The sequence below is a fragment of the Osmerus eperlanus genome, chromosome 5 (genome assembly GCF_963692335.1).
Source record: "Osmerus eperlanus chromosome 5, fOsmEpe2.1, whole genome shotgun sequence".
In the NCBI taxonomy this organism is placed as follows: domain Eukaryota; kingdom Metazoa; phylum Chordata; class Actinopteri; order Osmeriformes; family Osmeridae; genus Osmerus; species Osmerus eperlanus.
Window position 1 is genome coordinate 5,781,439 of NC_085022.1, and position 26,201 is coordinate 5,807,639.

At 45.6% G+C, this 26,201-nt stretch overlaps 3 protein-coding genes across 4 annotated transcripts; 2 read left to right on the top strand and 1 right to left on the bottom strand.

The window, feature by feature from the left end:
• Window positions 1-25: 25 nt before the first annotated feature.
• On the bottom strand, window positions 26-12,705 carry ranbp10 (RAN binding protein 10). Of its 2 annotated transcripts, none has more exons than XM_062461406.1 (15): window positions 12,375-12,705; window positions 8,825-8,936; window positions 8,638-8,690; window positions 7,314-7,481; window positions 7,107-7,129; window positions 6,638-6,822; window positions 6,403-6,515; window positions 6,173-6,281; window positions 3,932-4,080; window positions 3,546-3,738; window positions 3,279-3,406; window positions 2,992-3,137; window positions 2,757-2,868; window positions 2,347-2,488; window positions 26-2,257 (listed from the first exon to the last, which is right to left on the bottom strand). In XM_062461406.1, exons 1-14 carry the CDS (start codon window positions 12,571-12,573, stop codon window positions 2,358-2,360), a joined length of 1,821 nt encoding a protein of 606 aa, XP_062317390.1. In that variant the 5' UTR covers window positions 12,574-12,705; the 3' UTR covers window positions 26-2,257; window positions 2,347-2,357. The 2 variants fall into 2 exon arrangements, with proteins under 2 accessions (XP_062317390.1, XP_062317389.1); XM_062461405.1 differs by having other exon boundaries at window positions 3,279-3,412; window positions 12,375-12,703.
• Window positions 12,706-13,067: 362 nt separating this feature from the next.
• Window positions 13,068-19,831, top strand: tsnaxip1 (translin-associated factor X interacting protein 1). The gene is made up of 16 exons (XM_062460775.1): window positions 13,068-13,099; window positions 13,594-13,696; window positions 13,857-13,963; window positions 14,355-14,481; window positions 14,570-14,663; window positions 14,842-15,038; window positions 15,130-15,268; window positions 15,493-15,662; window positions 16,476-16,635; window positions 16,765-16,892; window positions 17,603-17,731; window positions 17,861-18,019; window positions 18,124-18,233; window positions 18,694-18,820; window positions 19,179-19,285; window positions 19,395-19,831. The coding sequence occupies exons 1-16, from the start codon at window positions 13,068-13,070 to the stop codon at window positions 19,603-19,605; spliced, it is 2,100 nt and encodes a 699-aa protein (XP_062316759.1). The 3' UTR covers window positions 19,606-19,831.
• A 358-nt stretch (window positions 19,832-20,189) lies between these two features.
• On the top strand, window positions 20,190-25,711 carry nutf2 (nuclear transport factor 2). The gene is made up of 5 exons (XM_062461445.1): window positions 20,190-20,347; window positions 22,791-22,912; window positions 23,914-23,985; window positions 24,285-24,383; window positions 25,001-25,711. The coding sequence occupies exons 2-5, from the start codon at window positions 22,814-22,816 to the stop codon at window positions 25,112-25,114; spliced, it is 384 nt and encodes a 127-aa protein (XP_062317429.1). The 5' UTR covers window positions 20,190-20,347; window positions 22,791-22,813; the 3' UTR covers window positions 25,115-25,711.
• The last annotated feature ends 490 nt before the right edge of the window (window positions 25,712-26,201 follow it).

Here is a 26,201-nt window from a genome sequence, read left to right on the forward strand (position 1 = left end):
ACAAAAAATAACAAGAGACAAAACATATGCTTATGGATGTGTATTTTAATAAAAATAATTCTGTCAAAATTAAACAGAATACAATATTTCTTTTTAGCATGTTTCCAGTACATAGGTATGTTTTTATTATAATATTATTATTTTTTTACATTGTTTTAAAGGTTTTTAAAGTTTCATGCTAAGTAGAGGGTAACTCATTTCACAATTGCTAAACTCAAAAACTCAAAATATGAACTTAAAACCGTATATAAAGAAGTCAATTGTGCACAGCTTGTTGTCTATTAGTCCTAAATCCTTCAGCGGAGGCTTCAGCGCTGGTGCTGACCCGGACCCTGAGGAAACACCGTCAACACGCCTCCGACCTCCCACCCGACCCCTGACGGAAGGCTCCGGACCAAGAAAGCTATCCGGCGTTCCCAGCGTGAGCCCAGAGCAGTGGCTACTGGGTGGGAGGGGAGCAGGGTTGACAGTCTTCAGACAGGCCAAGACAGAAGAGAGCTGAGAGAGACGGTGTACTCGTACGAAGGACTGTCTCTCTGTGTGTGTGTGTGTGTGTTACTACAGGTGTGCATGGGTGCCAGTGTTTCTAAAGGTGTGTTTCCGTGTCTCCCCACAAGTGTGTGTGTAACAGAAGTTGTCTAAAAGAGCAGCTGCAAAGGTGTGTGTGTTGCAGCAGATTCCCAGGAGAAGCTTGGCAGATCTCTACGGTCCGACACACACACACACACACACACAAACACTTAGTATAGAATTGTTAATAAAAACTTTACTATAGCAGAAATTCTCTTAAAATGGAAATATACATTTGGGGGTGGCTACACCAGGGTTTCTTCCGGTGGCCTTGACAGCCAGAGGAGGAAATCTAGAACGTTTTGATCCTGTCTTGCTTTTAACACAGAGCTGTACAGGACGGCCAGAAGGGAGGGTGGACCCCCCAACCACCTCCACAACCCCCACACCCACAACCCCAATCTCTGCTCTTCAGCCTCAACAGGGCCCAGGGTAGTCAGTCTTCAGGTGTCCTGTTCTACCTGCACGGCCGTCAGGCTCAATCTCTAGGCTGCCAGCAGCAAGCGTGAAGCAGCATCATCATCATCACAACTAGGTCATCTAAACTAACATTCACCAGTGTAGCGCCCCCTACTGCTGGGAGGAATACTGGGGTCAGAAACACTCCCCGCATCTAGACAACACTGACCATAGAGATCACGAGAGAGGTGGGGAGCTATGATACATACAAAACAAAATATACTAAGTGTGGGCGAGTGTCTGTGTGTGAAATGGAGGGTTAAAAATGTTAAAAACGCAGTAAAAAAACACCTGACAGCAGTGATAACACCCGGAGGTATGACACTGAACAGAAGTGAGGGGAGCAGAGGCAGCATGTGCTGATGATGAGGTCTGGTTTGGTGCTGCTTCTACGGCAGAGGTGACTGATCGACAAAAAACGAGGTTCACTGAACGGTTGAACAGAAGTTGTAGGTATAGTTGAGTGTTTTGTTTGTTTTTGGCAAAAGGAATTCACTTCTTTATTCAGTAGAACGACATGGGGTGAGAGGAGAGGTATTCTGCGATCAAACTAGCAACTCAGCCCCAGGAAGGTCTGACTTCTGTGTTTACTTCCGCCCCAGCTCAGTGTGGGCTGCCACATGTTAGTATTCTAGGATAACATGATGTCCCTGTTCTATCTACCTCGCCCCTGAGCCACATCAGGCTGGACTTCTACCCCAGCTAGCGCTCTCTGTGTGTGTGTGTTCCCAAATTGATACATGACCAGTGGTCACTGGGGTCAGCCTGCTGCTGGCTCCGCCCCCTCTGAGATGGCCTCTGACCTCGGTGGCTCCTGAGCTCTGAGAGGGAGGGACCAGAGTGCTTTGCATGGTGATGTGTGTGATATGATGTCACGGTGCAGAACACTGACTCGGGATTCTAAGTCCATAAAGAACTGGAAACGGAAACAGATCTTACTTCGGTCCAAGATGAGCACAACAAACTACTTACTCGAGGAGAAAAAATAATAAAAAAAGACAAAAATAAAATCTAGAAAAAAAGACTAGATAAACATAATAATAATTAATTATCTTTAAATAGTGTCACACATTGTTTTGATAATACTAAATTAAAAAGAAACTTTCTTCTCCTGTTCTACACGCTGCTCCGCCCCCTCCGGGTCAGACGCACCAATCACACGCATGCTCTCTTCCGTTGCCATGGTCACTACCAATAAGTCCTCTTCTCAGCAATCTGCAACATCAACCTGCGTAGAGGGAACAAACATGATATGCTAGAACTGGCAAGGTGTGTGTGTCAATGTGTATATAGGTGTGCGTGTGTGTGTGTACCCACCTGGACCAGGGCTAGTGCAAAAAGTTGTCTACTCTGGCGAAGGAGCAGGATCCAGAGCGGACGCGGGCCATGAGCTGGACACACTCCGTGGCCTGGCCCAGAGCCAGCATCAGGGGGGGCTGCCTGGGCAGGTTCTGGGACTCTGTCAGGTCAGGACCGGACCAGACCCCCACACATACACACACACACACACACACACAGACACACAGACACACAGACACACAGACACACAGACACACACACAGAGAAATTGGTTAGGAGCATCCCTAAAATGTGTGAGATTAAGGGATGTTTAATCATCTGTCAGTGTTACTGTTCAAGTCAGTACTGGGCTTAATGCTTGTGTTTCAGTACCAGGCGTGTGTCGTGCTGAGGCTGAACATGTTTATGGTGTGTGTGCAGGGCCATACCCAGGATGGCGCTGTTGAGCGCAGAGCAGATGGCTTCTCTCTGCATGGGGTCCAGCTGCTGGCCCACTGGACAGTTCCAGGGGTCCGAGTACGCCAGGAGACTGAACGCATCCTGGGAGGGAAACAGTGATGTTCAGTCTCCCCTCACAGAGGGCAAGTCACAAATCAACTGGGACTCAGAGAGACCCCCCCTCTCCACCCCCCCCTCCTCTCCCCTCCCTCCCCTCCCTCCTACCTGTAACATCTTCTTGTGTGTGGCGTTCTTGCCGTACTCTCTGCAGAGCTGCTCGTTGAGACCCTGCAGCTCGCGGCCAAACTGGATCATCCTCTCTGTGGCAGCCTGGTTCCCCCCACACAGCTGTCTGCTGCCACAGCCCTCCTCTGGAAACGCACGCATACACACACACACACACACACACACACACGTTAGAGAAGGACACCTGTATGTATGTGAGTATATGCGAGAGTGCATGTGTGTGTGAGTGCATGTGTGTGTGAGTGTGAGTGTGTGTGTGTGTGTACCTGCCAGCCCGTTGCCCAGGCTGTCCTCAGGCTGCAGCAGCTCCTGGTGTTTGTAAGTTCCGTTCATCACCCTGGACGAGCTGTCAGTCACGCCGTTAGTGTAGGGCTCCGCCTCCATCTCCATCTCACTGTCACTTCACGGGACGCACACACACACCACAGACACACAGACGTCACAACACAGACACAGCTCATAAGTACACACATACTTTCATTTTTTAACACACAGTCACACAATCATATGGGCAGTCACACACACACACACACCTGGTCTCCTGGTTGCTGTTGGTGCTGTGAGGCTGAGACTTGGTCGAGTCGGAGGAGTTGGATTCAGAGTAGTTGACGGAGGAAGGGGAGGAGCTTGAGGAGGAAGAGGCGGAGCTTACTCCAGGGTACTTGCTGTGACTCTTGTTCTTGTTGGGCGGGGTCACTCCGTTACTGCAGGTGGGGCTGTCTGTTCCTGGGGGAGGGCAGGGGGCAGGGGGTTAGAGAGGACACACTCTGCATACACACCCAGCTACATCCACTCTCCTGTCCACATGACTGAGTGTGTAGATGGCTTGTAAATGATATCCGAGTTCCTGTATGTATTAATGCATGTGCTTCCTTGTGTTTGCGTGTGTGTGTGTGTGTGTGTGTGCGTGTGTGCGTACCTCCAGTGTGCAGGTGAGGGTTGGTGGCCCCGTGGCGGGGGCTGAGGCTGGGGGATACTGGGTAGCTGTCCTGGGACTTGGGCGAGCGCAGACTGAAACAGCGCACCTCGCTGTCCGTACCGTTCACCATCTCCACAAACTGACGACACCTGGGAGGAACAGGAAGTGGTCAGCTCAAACTGACGACACCTGGGAGGAACAGGAAGTGGTCAGCGCAAACTGACGACACCTGGGAGGAACAGGAAGTGGTCAGCGCAGGCACGGGAGAGTGGTGGATGGTCAGAGAAACAGGCCGTCAACAGAGAAACAGGCCGTCAACAGAAAAACAGGCCGTCAACAGAAAAACAGGCCGTCAACAGAGAAACAGGCCGTCAACAGAGAAACAGGCTGTCAGCAGACACTAGCCCCGTGACAGAGAAACAGGCCGTCAAAGTCCTGACATGCTTGAAACACAACAGCTGAGTCAGTCAGTCAGTAGCTACAGGCACGTCTTCAGCAGTCACCACTGGAATAACAGGACTAGAACTCGATCTTCCAGGACAGGAAACAAAGGCCAGCGGTTGTTTTTCTGTGTCACAAAACTTGTGTCAGAACATCGAAACTTAAAAAGGCCCAGACCTCAGGGACTGATCTGACAGGTTCTGGAGAGTGTGAGATTGCAGGTGTGGTTTGAAGGACTGTCAGACATGAACAGCAGCTCACTAATCTGCTCTCTCCACAGCTGCACCCAGACCCAGGCAGGACTAGCTGCACACAGCCCCAGGCAGGACTAATCCATCCCAGAGCTCTACCTCAGCAGCTAGGGGGAGTGACCCTGTGTCAGCTCTGTCAGGATCTCTGGACTGACTGGGTCTGCTTCATTCTGCAACCAACTCCTCCATCACCTCCTCTATAGTCCTCTCAGCAGAACACTGTCACTACTGAAGACTAGGAGGAGGGGGAGGAGCAGAGGAAACAGGTGGAGGAGGGGGGAGAGGAGGAGGAAGAAACAGGTGGAGGAAGAAACAGGTGGAGGGGAGAGAGGAGGAGGAAGAAACAGGTGGAGGGGAGAGAGGAGGAGGAAGAAACAGGTGGAGGAGAGGGGAGAGGAGGAGGAGAGGGAGGAGCAGAAGGGGGGAGGGGGAGGAGCGATAAGAGTTGGAGGACGGGGAAGAGGAGGAAAAGGAGGAGCAGGAGGGGGAAGATGAGGATGAGGACGGTTCTCTAAGGTGCTCACTAGGGGTGGAACGGTACACTGAAGTCCCGGTTTGGTTCATACCGCGGTTCAGACATCACGGTTCGGTATGAGTTCGGTACAATGGAGGGAAAGGCAAAACAAACCAGGTTCCTCCAGTGATTTTTTTGGCCCTATTTGTATGTGTATCTAAAGGCTGGTTAAGCACTGTAGGGAGTAGAAGTTGGACAGTTTTTTTTGTCTCGTTCCAGTGATTGGCACACCTGGGTGATGGCGTCGGATATTTTTTGTCATTTAACACACGCATTTATCCAGATGGGTATATGCGTTAGCATGTTAGATATATTTCCACTCACATATCCCACAACTGCTGAACAACGCCGACACAGTGCTTGTCTTATCCCCCACTCTCTCGCCTGTACTACTGTAACTGAAAGGGAAACCGAAGTTTTCCCAAACTTGCGATCTTAAAGAGGCCGGCGTGTCCTCTATCTCTTGTGGGTCACCACCACTCGCCATACTAGTCCTTAGTGCTGCTAGCTATCTCTGACTCACGGCGGCGCCAATCAGAGCTTCAGAGCTAAAGCGGGGCAACAGATTAGGTGTTCCTAAAGAACACGAGTATCTAACAGTAGTTCCGCATTACATTAATTATTTTGCATGTGAGTTTTATAAATTTTTATACCGTGTATTCTCCGTGTAATTTCATGCACCGAACCGTGACGCCCGTACCATTCCGGTTCAATACGAATACATGTACCGTTCCACCCCTAGTGCTCACACACAATCAGGTGTTAAACCTGCTCTGCGCTGCCTGGGTCATTGTTTTAGCTTAGCTGTTAGCTTAGCTGTTTCTCTACAACACACCCAAGTGTCTGCGCCACTCTCCACGCCCCTAACTCTACGCGAGCGAGGAGTCGGCTTCTTATCATCTGAGGGCAGCCTCTAATCTCCTGGTGTGTGCAGGCAGCTGGGCAGAGGGGCCGAGCGGGCAGCCGGGCAGAGGGGCCGAGCAGGGTGAGGGTGCGTTGCGGGATGTGTTTGCGTCAGGCTGGTGTCAGACTTACTTCAACATGAAGAGTAGGTTTGGGTTGTGTTCTAGCAGGCCAGGGTACAGCTGCTGGGTGGCCTCTATGGCCTCTCCTACTCTTCCTGCCAACACCAGCTTCTGTATTCCTGTTGGACAGACACCGAACGTTTAGACACAAAACTGTTCTTCAGATTTCCCCTGACAGTGTGGCAGTGTGTAGTGTATAGTATGCAGTATGTCGTGTGCACAGCCGTAGTGGTTTCTTACTCTGCCTGTTCTGTATGGAGGTTTGATCCTCTTGAATCAACGTCTCTGTTGCCCTGGCGAAGGCTGTTGCCGTGGCACAGTACCCATGATGCACCAGGTAACTGGACACCATGCTGGGGAAGAGTACAGGGTACAGGTTAGTATGCCAGCAACTCGTGTGTGTGTGTACAAGTGAATGTGTGTGAGTGTGTGAATGTGCCTGTGTGCGCATATCAGAGTGTTTGTGTGTTCTCACTTCTGCAGCACGGCCTGCCACTCCCCCAGCCTCTCTCCGATGGGGAAGCGGGCGATCATGCCGTGGATCTTGGCCCGCCACTCAGACATGTAGTCCTCGATGTCGAAGACAAACGGCTGCTGGCCGAAGTTAGCGTCCACAATCTCCCCTGGGGTCTGCAGGCCCACCGTTGGGTACAGGTTGGGCTGGGGGCGGGGGGATGGTGACACAGGTCATGATGTTACTAGGTCACTACAAGTATCTTATTTAATATGGATTATTAATATATATATACAGAATATTATATATTTATCAAACATTATTGTTAAAATGACTTCCTAATAGCCTCCATCTCTGCACTTTCCAACAAAAGGCTCCACGTTCTTTTATGTTTGATCCTCAAACCAGGGACTGACATTCACATCAATGTATGTGTTCAAATTCAATGTATTCCCAGGGCTTGAAACAACACACCCTACGAAATACTCACTGGCAGGTCTGTGAAGGCAACACCTGCAGGACAGACAGACACACACACAGACAGATGAGATCCAGATTCCAGAGCAGTGAGGCAGCCATCAGAATGTTATTGATACTATTCTAGATCGTTGATGCTATTCTAGATCGTTGATGCTATTCTAGATTGTGTCTGTTCCCACTGCAGTGCTACCGGCCCGTGGGTGGCAGCAGAACTGACCCAGGCTGATGCCGTTCTTGGTGTAGAAGCAGGTGTTGTTGATCAGGTTCACGCAGCAGCCAATCACGTCGCCCGTGGTGAAAGTGGGCCCGTACGGTTGGCCCGTCCCTGAGGAGCAGAAGGAGTGCCCGTCGTCGCCGTGGTAACCGTACGAGTGTTTGTCCCAACCTTGGAAGCAAACACACACACAAAAGTTTGTGATTTAGGGGAGAGAGAACACATAGATACATTCTGTGGGCTAAAATGGAATAATCTACCGTCTCTGCTATCCCCCCGCTGTGTAGTACTCTGGGTGACCAGCAGGGGGAGTTGAACTTGACTAGATGACCCTGGTGAGTCATAGTCAACCATTGCAGCATAAATACTCGGAGTTATTGCGTGTGTGTGTGTTTAAGACAGACTGCTGGAGGGACAGGAGGCACGACACTCCCAGCCAGGGCTGGAGAGGACGGTGTTATAAACAGAACGGGTCTTGTAGGGACAGAGCTTGAGCCATTCTACATATCAGCGCGCAGTCAGCCAGACAGGCCAGCGTGAGGAGGCTGACGACAAGAGGGAGAGCGAGGGGAAATGGGTCGTGTGTGAACTGGCAGTATTCGATTAATCTGCTGACAGGGGATATCGCCTCTAAAGCCCCGCTCACTGCTCCTACAGGCAGATGACATGGCAGGCCTCCACCATGGGATCAGACACACTGAGGTCAGCCTGCACTCTCACACACACACACACAATCATATACCCAAAAACACACACAGGCATACATAACACCGTAATGCAATCAAGTGTAATCTCTTCACCATGTACTCGAATGTTGCAAAATCATATATTTTGTAACAATGTGCGCAAGTCAATTCCCACACACATGCACACGTTTCCACTTCATTCTCTAACTTTTGTGTCACAGACATACTGACAAAGAGATATGCAGAGAGAAAGTGAGGGTGTGTGTAGAATTGGCTGGATGAGTCCACAGTCTCCTAGCTCAGGTAGGCCACAAGGCCACAATGGGAGGGTTGCCACGACAACCCCAGAGCGACATCAGCCCTGTGTAAATCTGCTTTCTGCTGCGTCACGTGACGCGGTCTGAAGCCCCCCCTAGCCAATCCCAGCCCCTAGTTTCTATTCATGAACCTGAAAAAGACTAGAGACTCTAGAGAGTGTCGTTGAGGAGTCGTAGTATGTTCTATGAAGCTTCACAGAATCTATCTCCTCTCCCCTCACTACAAATGGATCGGTAACAAGTCTGGGCATGTCCTGATCTCAGTCGCAGCAGCACACTGACAGCCAGGCCACCAGGCCAGCCTCCTAGTCCTCTTCTACTCACCAGGCAGTCTGTTCATGTTGACCCCCTGGGCAGACAGACCGATCCCCATGTACCTGCACAACAACATCAACATGATTATCAACATCACAACGCCATCACACCAGATCAACAACTGTATAACTATTCCAGCCTACAGGGGCTAACTGGTGGGTTACTGGGAGTGCGCGGGGGGCCAAAGTAAACTCACCCATCGCGTCCCTTGCTGACGATTTTCACCTCGAAGTAGTAGATGCCACAGGCGGCCGGGATGGGGTGGGTGGCTCTGACGGACGCCGCATCTTTGTGGTTCTTCCCGTGACCTACGAGAGGAGCACATGGCAGCAATGAGGGAGGGCTGGGACGTGGTGATAAGAGGACACGCAGACAGAACGCTTCGTACCTGAGGTACACGCGCCGCGTTCACTGCCTTCATCCCACATGTTCCAGAACACACAGGCAACTTTCTACTACGCATGCCGCCACCCCAGAGTTCTATTCTAGAACATGTTACCTATTCAAAGCTCTGTTCTAGAACATTACCAACCCAAAGTTATGTTATAGAACATGTTCCCAGTCAAGAGTTCCGTTATACAATATTCAACACTATCCCAGAGTTCTGTCCTAGAACACACTTCTACACCAGACTTCTGACCTAGAACACCAAGTATCACCCCAGAGTTCTGTCCTAGAACACAATCCAACTCCCTATATCTGCTGTAGAACACGCCGACACTCCCGGTTATGTTCTGAGATCCACATCTTCTCCACCACTCCAGTGGAGATCAGTCACCCAGTGTCGGTGAGTAAACAAGGTTGTAGAGGTCAACTTGCCTAAACCAACATCACGGTCAAAGTAGTGAGGTCATAACTGTCCTCTCACTCCTGCTGCCACATGCACCGTTCAGCCAACCCCACATGTGTGTGTGTGTGTGTGAGTATGTGTGTGTGTGCGTGCGTAACCCTAACCCTTCTAGTTGGTTGCTAACAGGACACCTCGGGGCTAGGGCAGTGTGACAGGGCAAGTTTATGTGACGTACACTACCACACACTGAACACTGTCCCAAAGCATGAGCACACACACGCACGCACCCCCACGCAGTACCTCTGTGGAAGTTAGCAATACAGTCATGTTCATGATCACCCTAGCTAAATCCAGAGCAGCCAGTGCAGTACTGGTGCCCTCATTAGGACCAGCAGTGTGTAGTATCACCAGCTCTGATTAGGCCTGGGATGCCTCTACTGCTGCACTCCACTGCTATTTATAGAGCCCCTCTGTCTGTCTGTAACCAAAACCTCAACGGGCACTCCATGACCAGACACACAACCATCAGGACTACCCCACCTTACACATTGACACACGCACACACACAGCTAACAGGAATACAGCACATAGACAAATAGTCATGTGAAATGGAGTAGCCTATGCATACACACTTACAGCTATTAATACACACACTCACAACACAGGCTTCACAACAGCTCTCAAGAGAGACATAAGCTCTGGCTCACTCAATCCCGTTCTCACTCACAGGAGCAGAATTCATAACACGGTTAATTTGAATTGTTCTAACTACTGCTTCCCAACCCTTTTTTTTGTTTTTTTTACCAAACCGTAGTCGAACTCTAATCCTTTTATTTTAATTTGATCAATCATTCAATCCATTGATCAATCCTTCACTGCTAAACCTACCCAATAGCAACCCTAACCCAACTCTTAAGTCAAAACATTGCTCCCTGATGCCTCCCTAATCCACCCCCCCCCACACACACACACACCTGTAAAACTACCCTGCTCCCTGTAGCTACAGCCTGTGAGATTAGAGAAATTGATTAAGAGAGCACAACATTGACCCACTGAGGCAAGGTTCATTCCAGCAAGCCTCCCTATGATGGGGTCACAGGTCATCTGTCTGAGAGACAACAGCTACTGGCTGAACAGAACAGCATACAAAGCAGTTACCACCTATCACCTTCTCTCTTACAACAACGCTCCACTGACAGAAACAGGCTTTTTTCACCTACATATGCACTCTTGGGCTACATGATTATTTAAAAAATTATCTCAATATATATAGATTTTTTAACAGCACATTCCTTCAGCCTGGTAGAGACATTGGCATATATGCCACTGAATTATAGACACAGGGCCTGAACATGGAAAATGTGTCCACACCCCACAGATACAATCACAGCTAAACTGCTAACCCCACAAACACAATATACCACCCACTTATTCAGAAGCCTTTGAAACAAGGTGTTGTTAGTTTTGTATCAAGATATTAGTGTAACCCTGACTACCTTGGACTTAAGCTCCAGCACAGCCAATTTTTTTACCTGATGTCAACCAGAATGCTTCAAAAACAAACTAGCCTACAAATCGATAGTCTAAGTATATAGGAATACTCTGTAAAAATAATACTGGTATACGTCACTGAGGGATCCATGTCAGACAGTGCTTTGTATGGCAATGCTAGTTCACACAGGGCTGCAGGACATGGTCCGCTGGTGGAAGACACACAGCCACTACATACACTGAACGCAGGCTTTCTGATAGCTGACAACACGCCTATCAAATATGGGATATCGTATGTGACAGCTAATTATCAAACACATTGCGCCCTTTAAGTAGGATTGCATTTCTATAATCCGTTATTATACAGCCATGTCAATCTCAGTGTAAACGAGACACCAACTGATTTGTATGTAATTTTGCTAAACTGCCAGCGGGCCGCGGCCTCCTCCCTCGCAGTAGCTGTAGCTGGGGAGGTTAGCTAGACATGGCAGACAGGGAGCTGTGCTATTGAGTACATAAAGATCTCAGTGGAATCCATCTAATATTCGAGAGCTTAGCCGTCAGTCCGCGTGAAAAATTATTCACCCATTCTAGAACCAACATCCAGAATGTGTTCACTGAACCCTCGTACAAAATGGTTTTAGTACCATTTCATATCACGTAAACAAACATCAATTAACAGGTCAAGTGATGTTTCGCAAATTAACATGTCATGTTTTGTGTCAGCCTCAACATAAAAATAAAACTAGGTTATGTTTGTTTGTAGAGCTAGCTATATTGATTGAAGACATCTATAACTGCATCCATCTAGCTGGCTAAACCATTGACCTGTTTTCAAAACATAAACTAGGTATCAGTGACAATCTACTTTTGCAGAGCTAGCGTAACTTACTAGCTAGTGGCTAGGTGGTTAACGTTAGCCAAATGAAGGCTTGCAGTTCCTCACCGGATAGTTGCTTGTCACTTAGCTAGAAACATTGCTACATAGCTAACTGGCAACCATAACCAATGCTGACCAGTGGCAATGCGTCGTTTTATTGAAGCTGTGGTAGCCACCAATAAAGTATGGCAAACGTTGCACATAAATCGTAACATGTCGATTACAAATACGTCTTATGTAAGAGGCAGAATATGGTAGTTAAATATATCTGCAAACAACAAAGCCGTGATGTTGAAGGTTAGCTTGAGAAACGAATGTGCTTCAATACTGTCATGATTGACGTTAGATCTCGAGTTCAACCATTTGGGCATTTCTCTTTCCTCTTGTGAAACAAAGCAAGAGGGACGTAGAGGCAGCTCAAACTAGATCTGGGAGATTGCACACACATAGCTAATCGCATACAGTACAGTCAGATATCTACGACGCTTGTGACCCTCAAAGTACATGACATATGTGAGCAAGACCCCGTGACAACGTTCCAAATGATGTACTTGTTGCCATTTGTGTAGAAGTAGCTACTAGTACCTTTGTAATGGACCCGCAGATTGTTCTGTGAAAGCCCGATGTAACTGTATTTATCCTTGGGGCTCCAAGATCGGGGTAGCGGGGTCTCTTCCTCGTTCACGGCCGGATAGAGTCGTTTTAATCGTTCGTTCAGTTCGTGCTCCTGGTAGTTAAAAGCAGGATCCCCTAACAGCAGGCTCCCCGCTCCAAGCTCTGCCATTGTCGGTGTGAGATGTCTTCTTTTGGTTTGTTTTCTATGCCTTGTCAGTCCGTTGATACTGGGTGAGAGTGAGATGGACTGAGAGAAACAGCAGTGGTGTGATATCCCCGGATAACCAGCGTTCTGTCGCTACTGTAGTCAACATGAAGTGTGGGTAGTGTAGTTTAATGCCAAAACCGTCCACTAGCGAGTTTTCACGAATCAACTACAGGGCCCTCAACCACCTATCGCTAGTTCGTGTGTTATTCTCTATGAAGAGGAAGCTAGGACATGTAGTTTTAGAGGGTTTTTAATTTACTGTACATTTTGGTGGACATTTCTCAAGAGCTCCCAACGTTGTCAGTTTAGAAATAACTTGACAACCTTAAAGACATGCAGCATATGTAATATTTGTGTTTGTTATTTAGTTGCATTAGGCCTATATATTAGGCCTGTGTATAAAGCATTACAACTCTGAAACAAACCATTTTTATATATTGTAATCCAAAAAAAACATGGGTGACAAGAATGAGAAATGTGTAGATCCGTAAACCGTAAGTCATTCTGCAAAACATATCTGATTGCATTGCGGTCCATGTGAAAAAATACAATATTTCCACATCTAAAAGGTTTTGTTCGCCTTTACAGTTTTAATAATTGATCCGGAGTACCATGGGCTACTATGTGGGTCCTTTCTAGGGTCCTTCGTGTCCATGACAACGTTGTGTAAACATAACACAGTTGACGCACGAAGTCAAGCCACTGAAAGCGACCTGCTAGCCAACTAGCTAGCCAATAAATACAAAAAGTTATGAGATATAATTACGATTAATTAATTTAGTGTTGAAACCAACATTTTCAGATGTCGACACAGAAAGAAACGAGATTTCCACCTATATCAGTGCCAGGAAGGCAAGTGAATTACACTTTGTTACAGTAATGCACCAGCCAGCAATGCTTGTAGCATTGCCAGCATTAGACTAACTACTACCCAAAGAGTAAGAGGGGTGGGTTAAGATTACGTTTTCATCTCTTTTTCAGACAATCGTCAAAGTATCAGCGGGACAACGGCTCTAGCCAGTGTAAAGCACGTCTGACAGCGGAGGAAAGAGGTGCAGCCAAACGCACAGCATCTATTACCAGAGTAATACTACTGCTAGCTGGCAGGCTACCTTGTTTATCTGGCTCAACAAATATACTTATGATATGTCAGTTGTCCAGCTCGCCAAGCCTTTTGTACAGTATGTGCTTTGAAACAGAATCAATATGTGTGTGTGTTTGTGTGTGTGTACTGTACCTGAAAGGTGAACTGGACATCGAGTTACTTATCCACCTGGCCCGCCCACATCTCCTCCCAGTTGGTGCAGAGTGGGCGGACCCATGGGGCAGGGGGCAAGATCAGGAACCACGGGTAAACCACTAGTTTGTCTAACCCTAACAGAACCTTAACAGACTCCACCAACCTGACCTGAATGAATGCATCATAACACTAATCTGTCTGCACCATCTAACTACAGTCTGTCTGGTTCAGTCACTTGTGCTTGGACTGGACCTGTATAAGCCATGTACTGTTTAATCATGCATGTAATCAATAGTCATACAGATATCCTCGAGGGTTTACGTTGGTTTGTGTGCAGTTGTAATGGGCGTATGTGAAGCCCTCTGTGATATGGCTTCTAAAAAGGACGATACAAATACAATTTGATAATATATCGTTTACCTCAATGTAGATTACGAATAGGGAAATATCTTTAAATATGCTTTTAAAATATAATAACTTGAGTCCTGTTCTGCACCTGTAGATGTGGTGATGAGTTTGGTGGACAGGTGGCAAAGCCAAAGTTTCTCCAGCAGCTAGAGGGCTACTTGAGGAGGGAGCTGCAGGCCATTGACCCTCAGGCACCCCAAGTACAGGAGCGAAAACTACAGGTCCCATGTGCACCACACACCAACCCTCATACAAACCTGTGCACCTGTTATCTTGCAACCTAAACACCTCTGTGCCTATTTCAAATAGGCCTACCGAGAGGTCTTTGACTGCTTCATTGAGGACTTCAAAACATACAAGCCTCTTCTCTCTGCCATTAAGAATGAATACGAGGTTACATTAGGTGGGTCACATTGCTGTGCTGTATACAGTATTTGTACTTGGAGACACACTTCAGACATATAGCTAACATACGGCAGATATAGCGAGTTAACTTCCTATAAATAAATCACTTGTAATTACATGCTGTGTTTACTTGCATGGTACCAGTATAACAGACTGTGTGCTTGACTACAATGCAGCGTACCTGCGGGACCAGGTGCGTGAGCTGCAGCCGCTGCGAGCCAGGCTGGTGATGGTGTCCGAGGAGTGTGAGAGGAGGATTACGGGTCTGAGGGAGGAGGAGAGGTCAGAGATCAGAGCTCTGAAACAGGAACGCCTCCGCCTGCAGAAGGTCATGGAGAACATGAAGGAGAAGCATTGTGCCATGCAGGCAGAGGTACGAACACGACCACATCTTCTGTTCCGCTCCATACTCCAGAATGCCCCTGGTTTTAGATAACGCTCTTGCTTGTGCTCTCCTGCTCCAGGTGAGCAGTCTTCAGGATGAACTGGCAGCCCAGTACCTGATGTACCGTGAGGAGAGAGATGCCCGGAAGCTGCTCATCACCAACCTCAGCAGCACGAGCTGTGGAGGGGAGGAGGAGGCAGATGAGGAGCAGCAAAGTGGTAACAAATATATATTTTCAATCCACTTCATATTAAATTCAATGAATATTGACATGAATTCATGTCAATCTACAGTGTTTTAAAGATAGCATGGTTAAACTGTGGTCTGGTTTGTCAAAATAGGCCTGATGAGATGCTTTATGTGTACTTAAATGTGAGAAATGCATTTGAACAAGAGTCATGTGTATCACATCAGCTGTGACCCTTGTCTTTCCCTGTGCCAGAGTTGGAGAGTAAGGACCCTGTGCAGGTGGAGCTGTGTCTAAGGGTGTGTAGAGAGGACCTGACCAGAGCACAGGTGGAGCTCAACCGTTTGCATGCAGAGTACGGAGACGTGGTCCCTCGGAGAGACTGGGAGTCGCTGGAGCACACACACCATGAGAGCCTGATAAAAGTACTCATATACAAACACTCATACACAATGTGGTAAACACAGTACATGTTTGTAACCTGGTGTGAATATTATGAATGAATCGAAATGAAAGAGTTCTTTCGTAAATCATTTCATATGGATGAACAAGGATACACATAGAGATGTAGTTCATGTTACCAAGACGATGGTATGCATGTTGATAAGTGAGGATCAATGCTAAATACCATTGTATTTCCGTTAAAGGTGTACATTTATGGAACAGCTGTCATGCAGAACAAAAAATATGTGGGACCTTTAGTAAGTTAAAGAAACTATTTAAAAATAATGCAATGAAATTATATGAAACAATTAATATAAACAAAAGAGTGATAGATGAACAAGCTGTTTTTGTTGTATTTGGACTGTGCAACTCTATTGCATAAGAAATATTAATGTTTTTTTGTATTCTGTTCAGATCTGATTGTCAACATAATGATGTAAGACAATAATTATTTCTATTTATTGTTAAGATATGAGATGTTTTCATAAAGGGTAGGCATTATAAGCATGAGCTTCAGCCTACACCTGTTTGAGACTGATGTAAATAAGTACGTTTATAAAGGTTGGTTCATGTTTACTTAAAAGACATGTGGATGAAGAGTTTGTGGAAGGTTAAGTAATTGACGCTGGGTTTCAGGGTTAATATTTCAAGCAATTGATTCTACAAACTCAGGGCTCGGCCTACACTTATTGTATTGACACACACGGCAGTCCTACTTTAAGTACTGACCAGCACTGTTCTGTGTCCTGCTAGGCCGTGTAAAGCGCTGATGGTGGGTTTGTTTTGCTGTCCAGATAGAGACTTTGCAAGCAGACTACGAGCAGATGCGTCATGAGTACGACACCCTGCTGGAGCTGCACAGGCAGGTGACCTCGGATAGAGACGGCTTGCAGAACGAGCTGGACCGTTTCAGAAAGAGCTCAACTCCCAGGCCGCACTGGAAGAAGTGTGCAGGTGACACACATGCACACACACAACACCTTGCCACCACTGCCCATGATTTGGTGTTTGCTGAGGGATTATTACTGCATCTACTTGTGAAATGCAACAGCCTGAAGTTCATCTTGTGCTTATTGTGTGTAGAGGCGGTTGGAGGGGCTGAGCGCTGGGCAGAGCTGAGTCACAACCAATCAAGTCAGAGGAGGCTAGAGATCCTTCTCGAGCAACTACTGGGAACCACATCAGAGCAGAAAGAATTCTTCACTGGACTGGTAAAACTTGCTCCACCCTCAGTCCCTTCATACAGTTAGACACACTTTGGATACATTTCAATTGTAGTGTTGGTACATACAGTTCTTATTAGGGGTGTAACAATATATCTTGGAACAATATATCGCAATACAAAATGTTTACAATATGTATCGTAGAGTTATGGCAATATTTTTACAATACGACGTCCGTTTGATCCTATTGGTTGAGCTACCAGCACGCGACCTACTCTGCACGTGCGTCATGCGTGCATTCATAGAAATCACTTGAACTGAGTTAACTAAATTGTATGTACAACAAAGAAAATTATTGAAAATGTTTTGGAAATAAATCTGTTAAGTGAATTTCAGTTTAATTTAAAATGTTGTTCAGAATATCGTGATAAGTATTGTATTGTACACCCAGTATCGTGGTACGTATTGTATTGTACACCCAGAATCGTGATACGTATTGAATTGTGAGCTGAGTGTATCGTTCTTATGGATAGGAATCCTATCTAATATAAAAGCCAAGCAGCTGACAAAGGGTTTCTCTGTTCAAACTGCAAGAGGCAGCTTGGCTGTGAGAAGGAGACAGATCATTTGTGTCAGAGATAGGTTTCAAATGTCTGTTTTGAATCCCTATGGATGGTGAATATTAGTGAATTAAAATAAAGTGCCAAAATGGGTCTTCTGGATTCACTGTGTGTGTGTGTGTGTGTGGTTGTGTTCAGGGTGGGGGTGCTGAAGTGCCGGTGTACCTACGCTACGAAGGCAATCTGAAGAACCTGCACCTGCAGAAGGCTGACGTTCACAGAGTCATCAGGGAGGCGTGGAAGGAGAAGGTGACTGAGGATGAGAAGGTGAATTATCACGTCCTCTTAAAACTTGTTACACTAGTCGGCCTCGCTACCGCTGTCATGCATTTTTCCAGCTGAGCTACAGTTTCCTATTGTGTGTGTGTGTGTGTGTGTGTGTGTGTGTGCGCGCAGAGTGACAAGAGCAGTGACCTGGGTGAGTTTCTGCACAGGCACCTGGAGAGACAGCACAGGGAGCAAGCAGGAGATTGGGCCTACAGTCTGATGGAATCCTTCCACCAGCACTCCAACGATGATGTCATCAACCTGTTCCACCTTATTCTAACGGGGAAGGTGAGAGACACTTCGAGTCATGCCAGAATAATCACAATAGCATGTTGCATGTTACGTGATAGTTCTTTGGTTTAATGTGCCATGGGTGATTTCTGTGTTACCAGGTGGATGAGAGTGTATATCATGGGCAGACACATCTGCTGTCTAACTTGTTGAAGGTGCTGATTAAGACTGACACTTCCGGGAGCGGGTCACTAACCCTCCAGGAGTTCAGGTAAACATTATCTATAAGACACAACACAACGCCAGCAAAATACTCCTCACCAATCAAGGTGACATGTTCCCTCACTGCAGCGTTATGCGATCGATGCCAGTGTTTCCCCTACCATTATATTAGGGGGGCACCCCCCCCTGGAAGGTCAAGTTAATAATGATTTTTTTTTTTTTATATATATATATAGCGCCCAATCACTAAATAAGTCATTTAAGGTTACCTTTCCTATAAAACAGGTCTATAGCTTGCTCTTTTATTAAACAAACTAAATGGCCTTATGTTATTTATCTTATTTACACGACGGCGTGTCATTTCTTTTTCTACATGGTCGCCCCCCCAAAGCTGTAAACCTAGGGGAAACACTGGATGCGTAACAACGATGTTGCGTAGCTGTAGCATGTTGTGTGCTCTGCTATAGTAGGCAGCTACCCTGTACTGAGAGCTCTGTGCTGTGTTCCAGGGAGGCCCTGAGGACGGCCTTTCCCCTGAAGACAGACCAGGATGTAGAGGAGATGTTGTCTGTCGCCCAGCAGGAACAGGACAGCAGCAGCATTGGCATCATCAACTACCAGAGGCTCTTAATGGAGGTCTATACACCACCCAGAGCCACAGCGATGCGTTATCATGGACACAGTATCTAACACAAGGTCATTCTGTAAAGTGAAATTCTTGTGGCATGGCAAGGGACAGCTACGAAACATACCTGATCAAACCCAAATACCCGTCCCTCCAACACAAACAAGCTGAGATACTAGTATGTACGTGAGATTCCCCACTGCCCCAACCTGTTCTCTGAATCTCCTACAAAACACACTTGTATTATGGCTTTTCTACATACCCAACCTCTGACCTCTGCATCTCAAGAACCTCACAGCTCCATGTTGGGTTACATAAATGACCTCTGGTGTCCACAGTGTGAAAGCTGCTGTGTTGTTTCTCCTCCAGGACTCTGAAGGGAAGCACAGGGACTTCCTGACTCTGGTGAGGAGGCAGTCAGAAAGAGAGAAACAGCAGTACATCAGCCAGCTGAAAGCACAGTTAGGGGGCAGAGAGTATGTATTCACACACACGACAATCACTTGTTGTCACACAAAGAGCCTTCAATGTTAATTTCTAAATGCTAATGAATGCAGTGATGTCATTCGTGTTTGTTATTGCCAGGGAGCTGACTGTGGCAGACCTCAGGTCAGCATTCAGAAGCATTGACCCCTCTCTGGACTCAACTACTCTAGACTGGAACCTGACCATGGCTTTCCAGTGTACCCCTGAGCAGCTAGACAAGCAGACAGCGCCAGTTGAAACAGAGCAGCTTCTTCAGCGCCTCTTGGTGGCTAACGTCACCAGGGCTGGTGTTCAGACACCACAGGACTGATATCTCCACATTGGGCTTTACACACACACACACAAACATGCACAAGACCTCACTGATCAAAACACGGCAGTCTAAGACAGTAGTTGTAGACAAGCTGGCATAGTGCATCTTCTTTGTAGTCTTCGCACAGCATGTGTAGCAATCTGGGATCCAGTTGTATGTTTTTGCTGTAATTTCCTGTCATTATAAAGCCTTACTTTAACATTAAAATCGTGCATCGCATGTATCTTTCAAGTTGAGTTTTGAGAATGATCCTCAGGTTTCTCATGCAGGGGCGTAGTTCCCGTTACACATGAGTGAGATATGTCCCAGTAACTTTTAGAAAACTTTGTCCCCATCACTTTTTATTAAGAACATTTGCTGCAATCCGCTGTTATACATAAGCTTTTTTTTTTTTAAACGCTGTCTCATCTACATTCTAAAACAAACCTACGCCCCTGGTCTCATGGGTAGACTATTAAACTTGGACCCAATTGTCTATAGAAGTGTGGTGACATCAATGCCACTTGTCAAAATATCGGTTGTGGGCAAATACAGCTAATGTAAAATCAGTTTTCTGATTAGGTTTTATTAATCAAGAAAAAAAGACAGCGAGTGTCTCTGGTCAAAACTGGACGTGAAGACTACAATTCCAACAAACCAACGGGGCAGATTACCGTTTTAGACATGCGTACTTCCACACAGACGCTGGTGAACTGGAGTAATCGCCATAACTGGCACCAGGGAAAGGTTTAGATCCGCGGTAAGTTTCTTTAAAGCATTTAATGGTTTGTTGAATGAGGGGATTTTAGTCGTCAAGTAACTGTATCTACGTGTTACATTTAAACAGACTTGTGCGTTAAACCTTTTTCAAATGTGGTGGCCCGGCTAAAAGTGCTAGGACACGCCTATGCTGTCTGGAAGCGGGCCCCGTCTAAAGGAACAGGCAGGCAATAATATTTGAGTTAAGTATTTTTAGTACTCAGTCAGAAAAGCACGTGCCAACGAATTATTTTGGTTGTCACGAGAAATGTTTTAAACCTGATATCAAGTAGCATTTTATTTCGTAACTGCTTGCTATTTAGACATTTAATAGCGTTGCTGCCGCCTATTAACGTTAGGTTAGCACTTGGCTAGCTGACGATGGCAAATCAGCTGCTAAAATAACATGTGAACCCTAAACATTACATTAGCCTAGCCCTGGCTGGCTGGCTTTGAATAGACTTTGAATAGACCAATGGTAGTCAGCATGGTAGTCAGACAGGTGGGGTTTCTGTTCGGCTAGGGTCGGGCTAGTTGTATCTGCCAACATTTGAATGTGCTTGCCTTGCCGAAAGTTGGAGCCACATGACTCACTCTGTCACTGTCCGTTTGCCACTCAAAAGAGGCGTTGCTACATGCTAGCAACATTAGTTTAATAGCAAACTTTGAACTAGAGAGGGTACAATTTCTGGGGAAATTGTAGGGTGTGCTTGCTTGCGTCGGTTGCACAGGGGTCCGTTTTTGGATGACATTTTTACAACTGATATTTCTGTATATTTTATATAAAAATGCATGCTTATTATTCATAAAGATTACATAGATTTAAAAGATTTTTGCTGCTCATTTACAACTGAAAATACGAGTGAAGTGTAGAATGAAATAGATGTCTTCTCATTTCCCCTGCAAGAGGCAGCCTCATCGTTGAATCAAAACGAATAAATTTGGCAGACCGGTGTAAAAATTTACCTAATCTCTATGACTTAAACGTCCTTTTAAGTTTTTCCCTTCTCGTGATATTTTAAGGCATTTAGCCTACTCATATTGCATTCATTCATGAATAAAGAACCCCCTTTGAAGATTATTCTACGACGTTACCAGCAGTAGAAGATGGAATCGCGATTCAAACAGTACCATCTGCTAACTGAAAATATGCCCCCAAAAACGTAAATAAGCTTGACATTTATTTAGTGGAAAATCGCTTTCATAAAAAGCTCACTGGTAGCGATCATTGTCAGTAACAACGCCAAGTGCGATATAGCCCTGTGTGGAGAAGCTGCCCCGGTAAATTGTACAGTACAGTACAGTACACTACTGCTGTGTTCGTCTTGGTAGCGATTGCGTTGGTTGAATTTGATTTAACGTTCCGTTGTACGGTTTAGGCTGAAATTAATTATTTTCATGAACAGATTGACAAAGTGTAGGCTGTGGCAATGAAGTTAAGGTTAGTAGTTACATAGACTTTTGATTTAAGTAAGGAGTGCCGAACATGTTCTGTCGCCGTTTGACTTCCTACAGCTGCATGTGTAGATGTTTTTGTAGTGTCTCGCGTAGGCTACAGCGTTGCAGTGAGCAACACTGGTTTGAAACCACAGGTAATGATAATTTCACCCACAAATCGTTTACTTGTAATGTAATGTCATAATAAATCCTACAACGAAAATGTATTTGTTAGGAATGTTTATTTTAACGATTGAAAACAGATGCATCATAGACCACTGTAGTATGTGTTGCCCGGCCAACAGAGGCTAATGTCATGATGCTAATACTTCAGTGACATAGTAGACTACTGTTTCCGAACGTAGATGTATTTCCTTAATAAAATCAGCTTATATTGTACATTACACGTCACAATTGTGTATCATATCACAAAGTAAAATTAGTAAATAGTTATCACCCTGGCCTCTTTGCTTGTGGCGTTTCTGCAGCTCCCTTGCAGTAAAGCAGTTAGCTTAGCTATCTCCCAGAAGTTAACGAGCTGCTAAACTAATGTTCTGCTAGAGGTAGTCACGCGAGTTTTCGTGACGTTAGTGACGTAAGTAGCGTCATTGACTGTGGCTAGCAAGTTAGCCACCGTTAGCTTCACTTTTCGCCACAAAAACGTAATTTCCACTTAAACCATGCAACGGAACGTAAATCCCAATAGAAGCAACTCAATCGCTACCAAGACGAAACTTTTGACACCTAGGTTGTCTATGTAGGCCAAATATTGACTGAGTTTTAGGGGGGCAAAAAGAAATAATAATAATATATATGTGAGAGAACAAAGGTTGTGCTCTCGCCGAAGGTTTGAGCACACCCAATGATCAGTATCCTCGAGGCATCTCTGGTTTCAACTGACCTGTCTTATCTGTGTTTCAACTTTTGCCTGTGTCTTTGTGTGACTGTCCATCTTCTGTCCTGCTGGATTGTATATGTCTCTTTTCTGTACGTCTGTCTGTCCATAGTGAGAGTCGCTGGGAGATTCAGGATGGGGGACAAGCCAATCTGGGAGCAGATAGGGTCTAGCTTTGTGCAGCACTACTACCAGCTGTTCGACACGGACAGGACCCAGCTTGGAGCAATATATGTAAGTATAGAGCGTGTTATGTGCCTGTCATTGTATCAACAGCATCTGTCATTCTCAGATGTATGCTCTGTGTGTCTCAATTACTGTTGGTGTAGAACTTCTATCCAACAGTAGCTACAGTAGCACTACTTTGCTGCTTCCTGTTCCTGTCCTCCTCCTACCTACACTCTCCAGTCATACTTCACTATGTGTTCTGAATTCATTTGCTGTATATGTTTAATTGTTTTTAGACATATTTAATTCAAATTTGATTTTTCAAGCCTACTAAGTGCAATATGTGTATTCGAAGTTCTGTAATAATGCTGGTTGTCATCCAGACTCCAAACATTCCTGACTGAGCTCGCGGCATGACATGCATTGTTTGTATGTCCGCTGGTTCTTGGCAGCTCAGTTCATTCTTTAAAATGAACAACCAGATATGACTCACAGCTCACATACACACGTAACTGAGCACTGAACAAGAAGAACCACCTGTACTGTCACTGGTCTTGTCTTGGGTTTCTTTGCATATCCACCCTTTGTTGTCTATCAATACTCTTTTTCTGCAAGGGCCAGATAATTTGTCCTTTCTTTAATGTGGGGCCGGGTCGGTCTGTAACAGAAAATTACATGGGCGGATTTTTTTGCTGGCTTGCGTACACCTGCTTGATCAGGATGGAATGTTATGTTGAATGTACCATTCTGTTGGTGTGTGAATCTAACAAATAATTTGTTTACGTTAATAATTATAGTTAAGAACTAAGGGAAATGTTATTAGTTAATAACTAAGGGAAATTTAAGTTTAAAAGCCAACCTTCATTATCAAATACAGATATGATATGATTAAAACATATAGCACAAACATATAACACATTATCAAAATATGTCTCTGGCATTGTTCAGAGGGCCGGTCCAAATGTGTGGGCGGGCCCTATTCGGCCCGCGGGCCATCGTTTGGGGACCCCCTGCTCTACACTAACCTCCCTCCTCAGTGTCTCCTAACACCCTCTCTCTCCCGCCAGATTGATGCGTCATGCCTTACATGGGAGGGACAGCAATTCCAGGGAAAAGCAGCAATTGTCGAGAAGCTCTCAGTGAGTCCTGTTATGATTTGATCTGGTGTATTAGATTGTTTACACACCGTGGCAACCACATGCATAATCGAGGACAACAGCACTGAGCTGAAGATTTGTCTCAAACTGGGCCAGTTTGTTTTTGCCCACTGCGGTCAGTTATTACACTGTAAACTCAAACAGTCTTCCTCGGTCAAGGGGAGGGTTTTCTCCAGGTCTTCATCTTCAATTGATGACTAAAAGACACAGAGGTGGTCTGGTTATAAGTACTTGATCTATGTAATGTCCTTATGATTTGTGTGTTTATTTTTTATCCCCAGACTCTCCCCTTTACAAAAATTGCCCATAGTATAACAGCCCAGGACCACCAGCCCACCCCAGACAGCTGTATCCTGAGTATGGTTGTAGGACAGCTAAAGGTATGTAAACTACTCTTATTTTATACAAGCACCATGACTATAACATTATTTTCCTAAGGGGGTTACATTAATTTGACCCTGTAATAAAATAGCCTAGCTGTGTACAGCTAATGTTTGATAGCCAATTGGCTAGCTAATTTGCTCAGTGTGGTTTTTCATGCTGAAAACCCCAACATTACAGTGGCCTACCCTCAAGTTTCTTGTTTCACATATCTAAATAACAATAACGAATTGCTATTAGCTGGAATTGTTATACTTGCCAGTGATGATGTTAAAAGCCTTAAGTTAACAGTGCTCCCCCAAGGTCAAACATGTATGGATGGTGTGCCTGGAATGGAATAAACGGTGTCTTTCAAACAATGACACAAGTACTCCTTAATACAAGGGTGGGGATTATCCCAGACAGACCCTGGAGTTTTATTTATTCAAATTTTTAATTTGAGACACGATTGAAACATGGCCTAGAAAGCTAATTAAAACCCAAACAGTTCCCCTACACTATACCAGCCATTGATACAGATGTACCGACCTTCAAACTACTTGTTCTACTACTGTGGAATAAATATTAAATACAAATGTCTGTATTTGTGTGTGTATGTTGTATGTATGATATCCAGGCAGACGATGACCCTGTCATAGGATTCCACCAGTGTTTTATCCTGAAGAACATTAACGATGCGTGGGTATGCACCAATGATATGTTCAGGCTGGCTCTGCACAACTTTGGATAAGCCCCGCCCCCGCAGGTGGGCAGGAGGACCTGGGAGGGCGGGGCAGGGGTGGAGCAGACCTCCAGCCCCCCCTCTACCTCGTCTGCACCCGTCTTGACAGAACAACACCGGATACTAGACTCCAATCCCAGAATCCTACGCGGGCTGGAACCGGCCTTACCAACAGAAACAATACGTGCTCCTTTGCTGAGAGCTGGCTGACCAGTCTTTCTGCCTCTGCTGACCTGCATGATGCTGGGAGCTTCTCTGTGCACACCGGACCAGGACACCGACTACAGCAGCTTACCGGCGCCTACCAGTCTACTGGACTCTGCTGTTAACTTAATAACTTGACTGTTTTTAGTTCACTTTCAGACTCTTCTATAGTTGTGTTCTATTATTAACCCCTTGTGTGTTTTTATCAGTTTGCCTTAGTGTATTTTACTGCATCTCTGCTCTCATTGAAGGTTGGGTTTCTGTTCATGGTCAAGTCTGGGTGCTCCCTGGAGAACCGTATGAGGATGATGACACTGTTACCCTGTCTGCTCACAGTTATCTATCGTTACAACGGCCGCCATACACAATAAAACCTTCACATTTTCTTAATGAAGATGTCAACTCCTGTTTCCTCTGTCTCCCTGTATCTGCCTGTCTCTTTGCCTTTCCTTTCTACACCAAACTACCACCTGTTCTCTTCATCAAAGTAATATGTAAAGCAAGACTGATTGTAGAGATCAGCCTCTTATCAAGTAATTCATGAGCACCTTGGCCTCCTGTCATTTGTTTACATGCTCTGAAAGAATGGGAGTATTTTCTAACATTTATATTTGATTAAACTGTTAATTTCATGATTAAGATATCTGCTCGAGGATCTGGTCAGTCTAGTAAAATGTATGCATGACAACGTCTGTTTCCTTACTATTCTTGAAAAGTAGGAATGTTGTAAACGTTGTTTCCGTTCCTTTGTAAGATAATTCGTTATGTAGTATAATCAAATCATTTATTTTCAATGTAAGGCTTGTTAAGGATATTTTATGCATGTTTTAATGAGTATATGTTTCATTTTTAATAGTACATCGACAGGTTTAGGATGGAGTCAAAGTTCAGT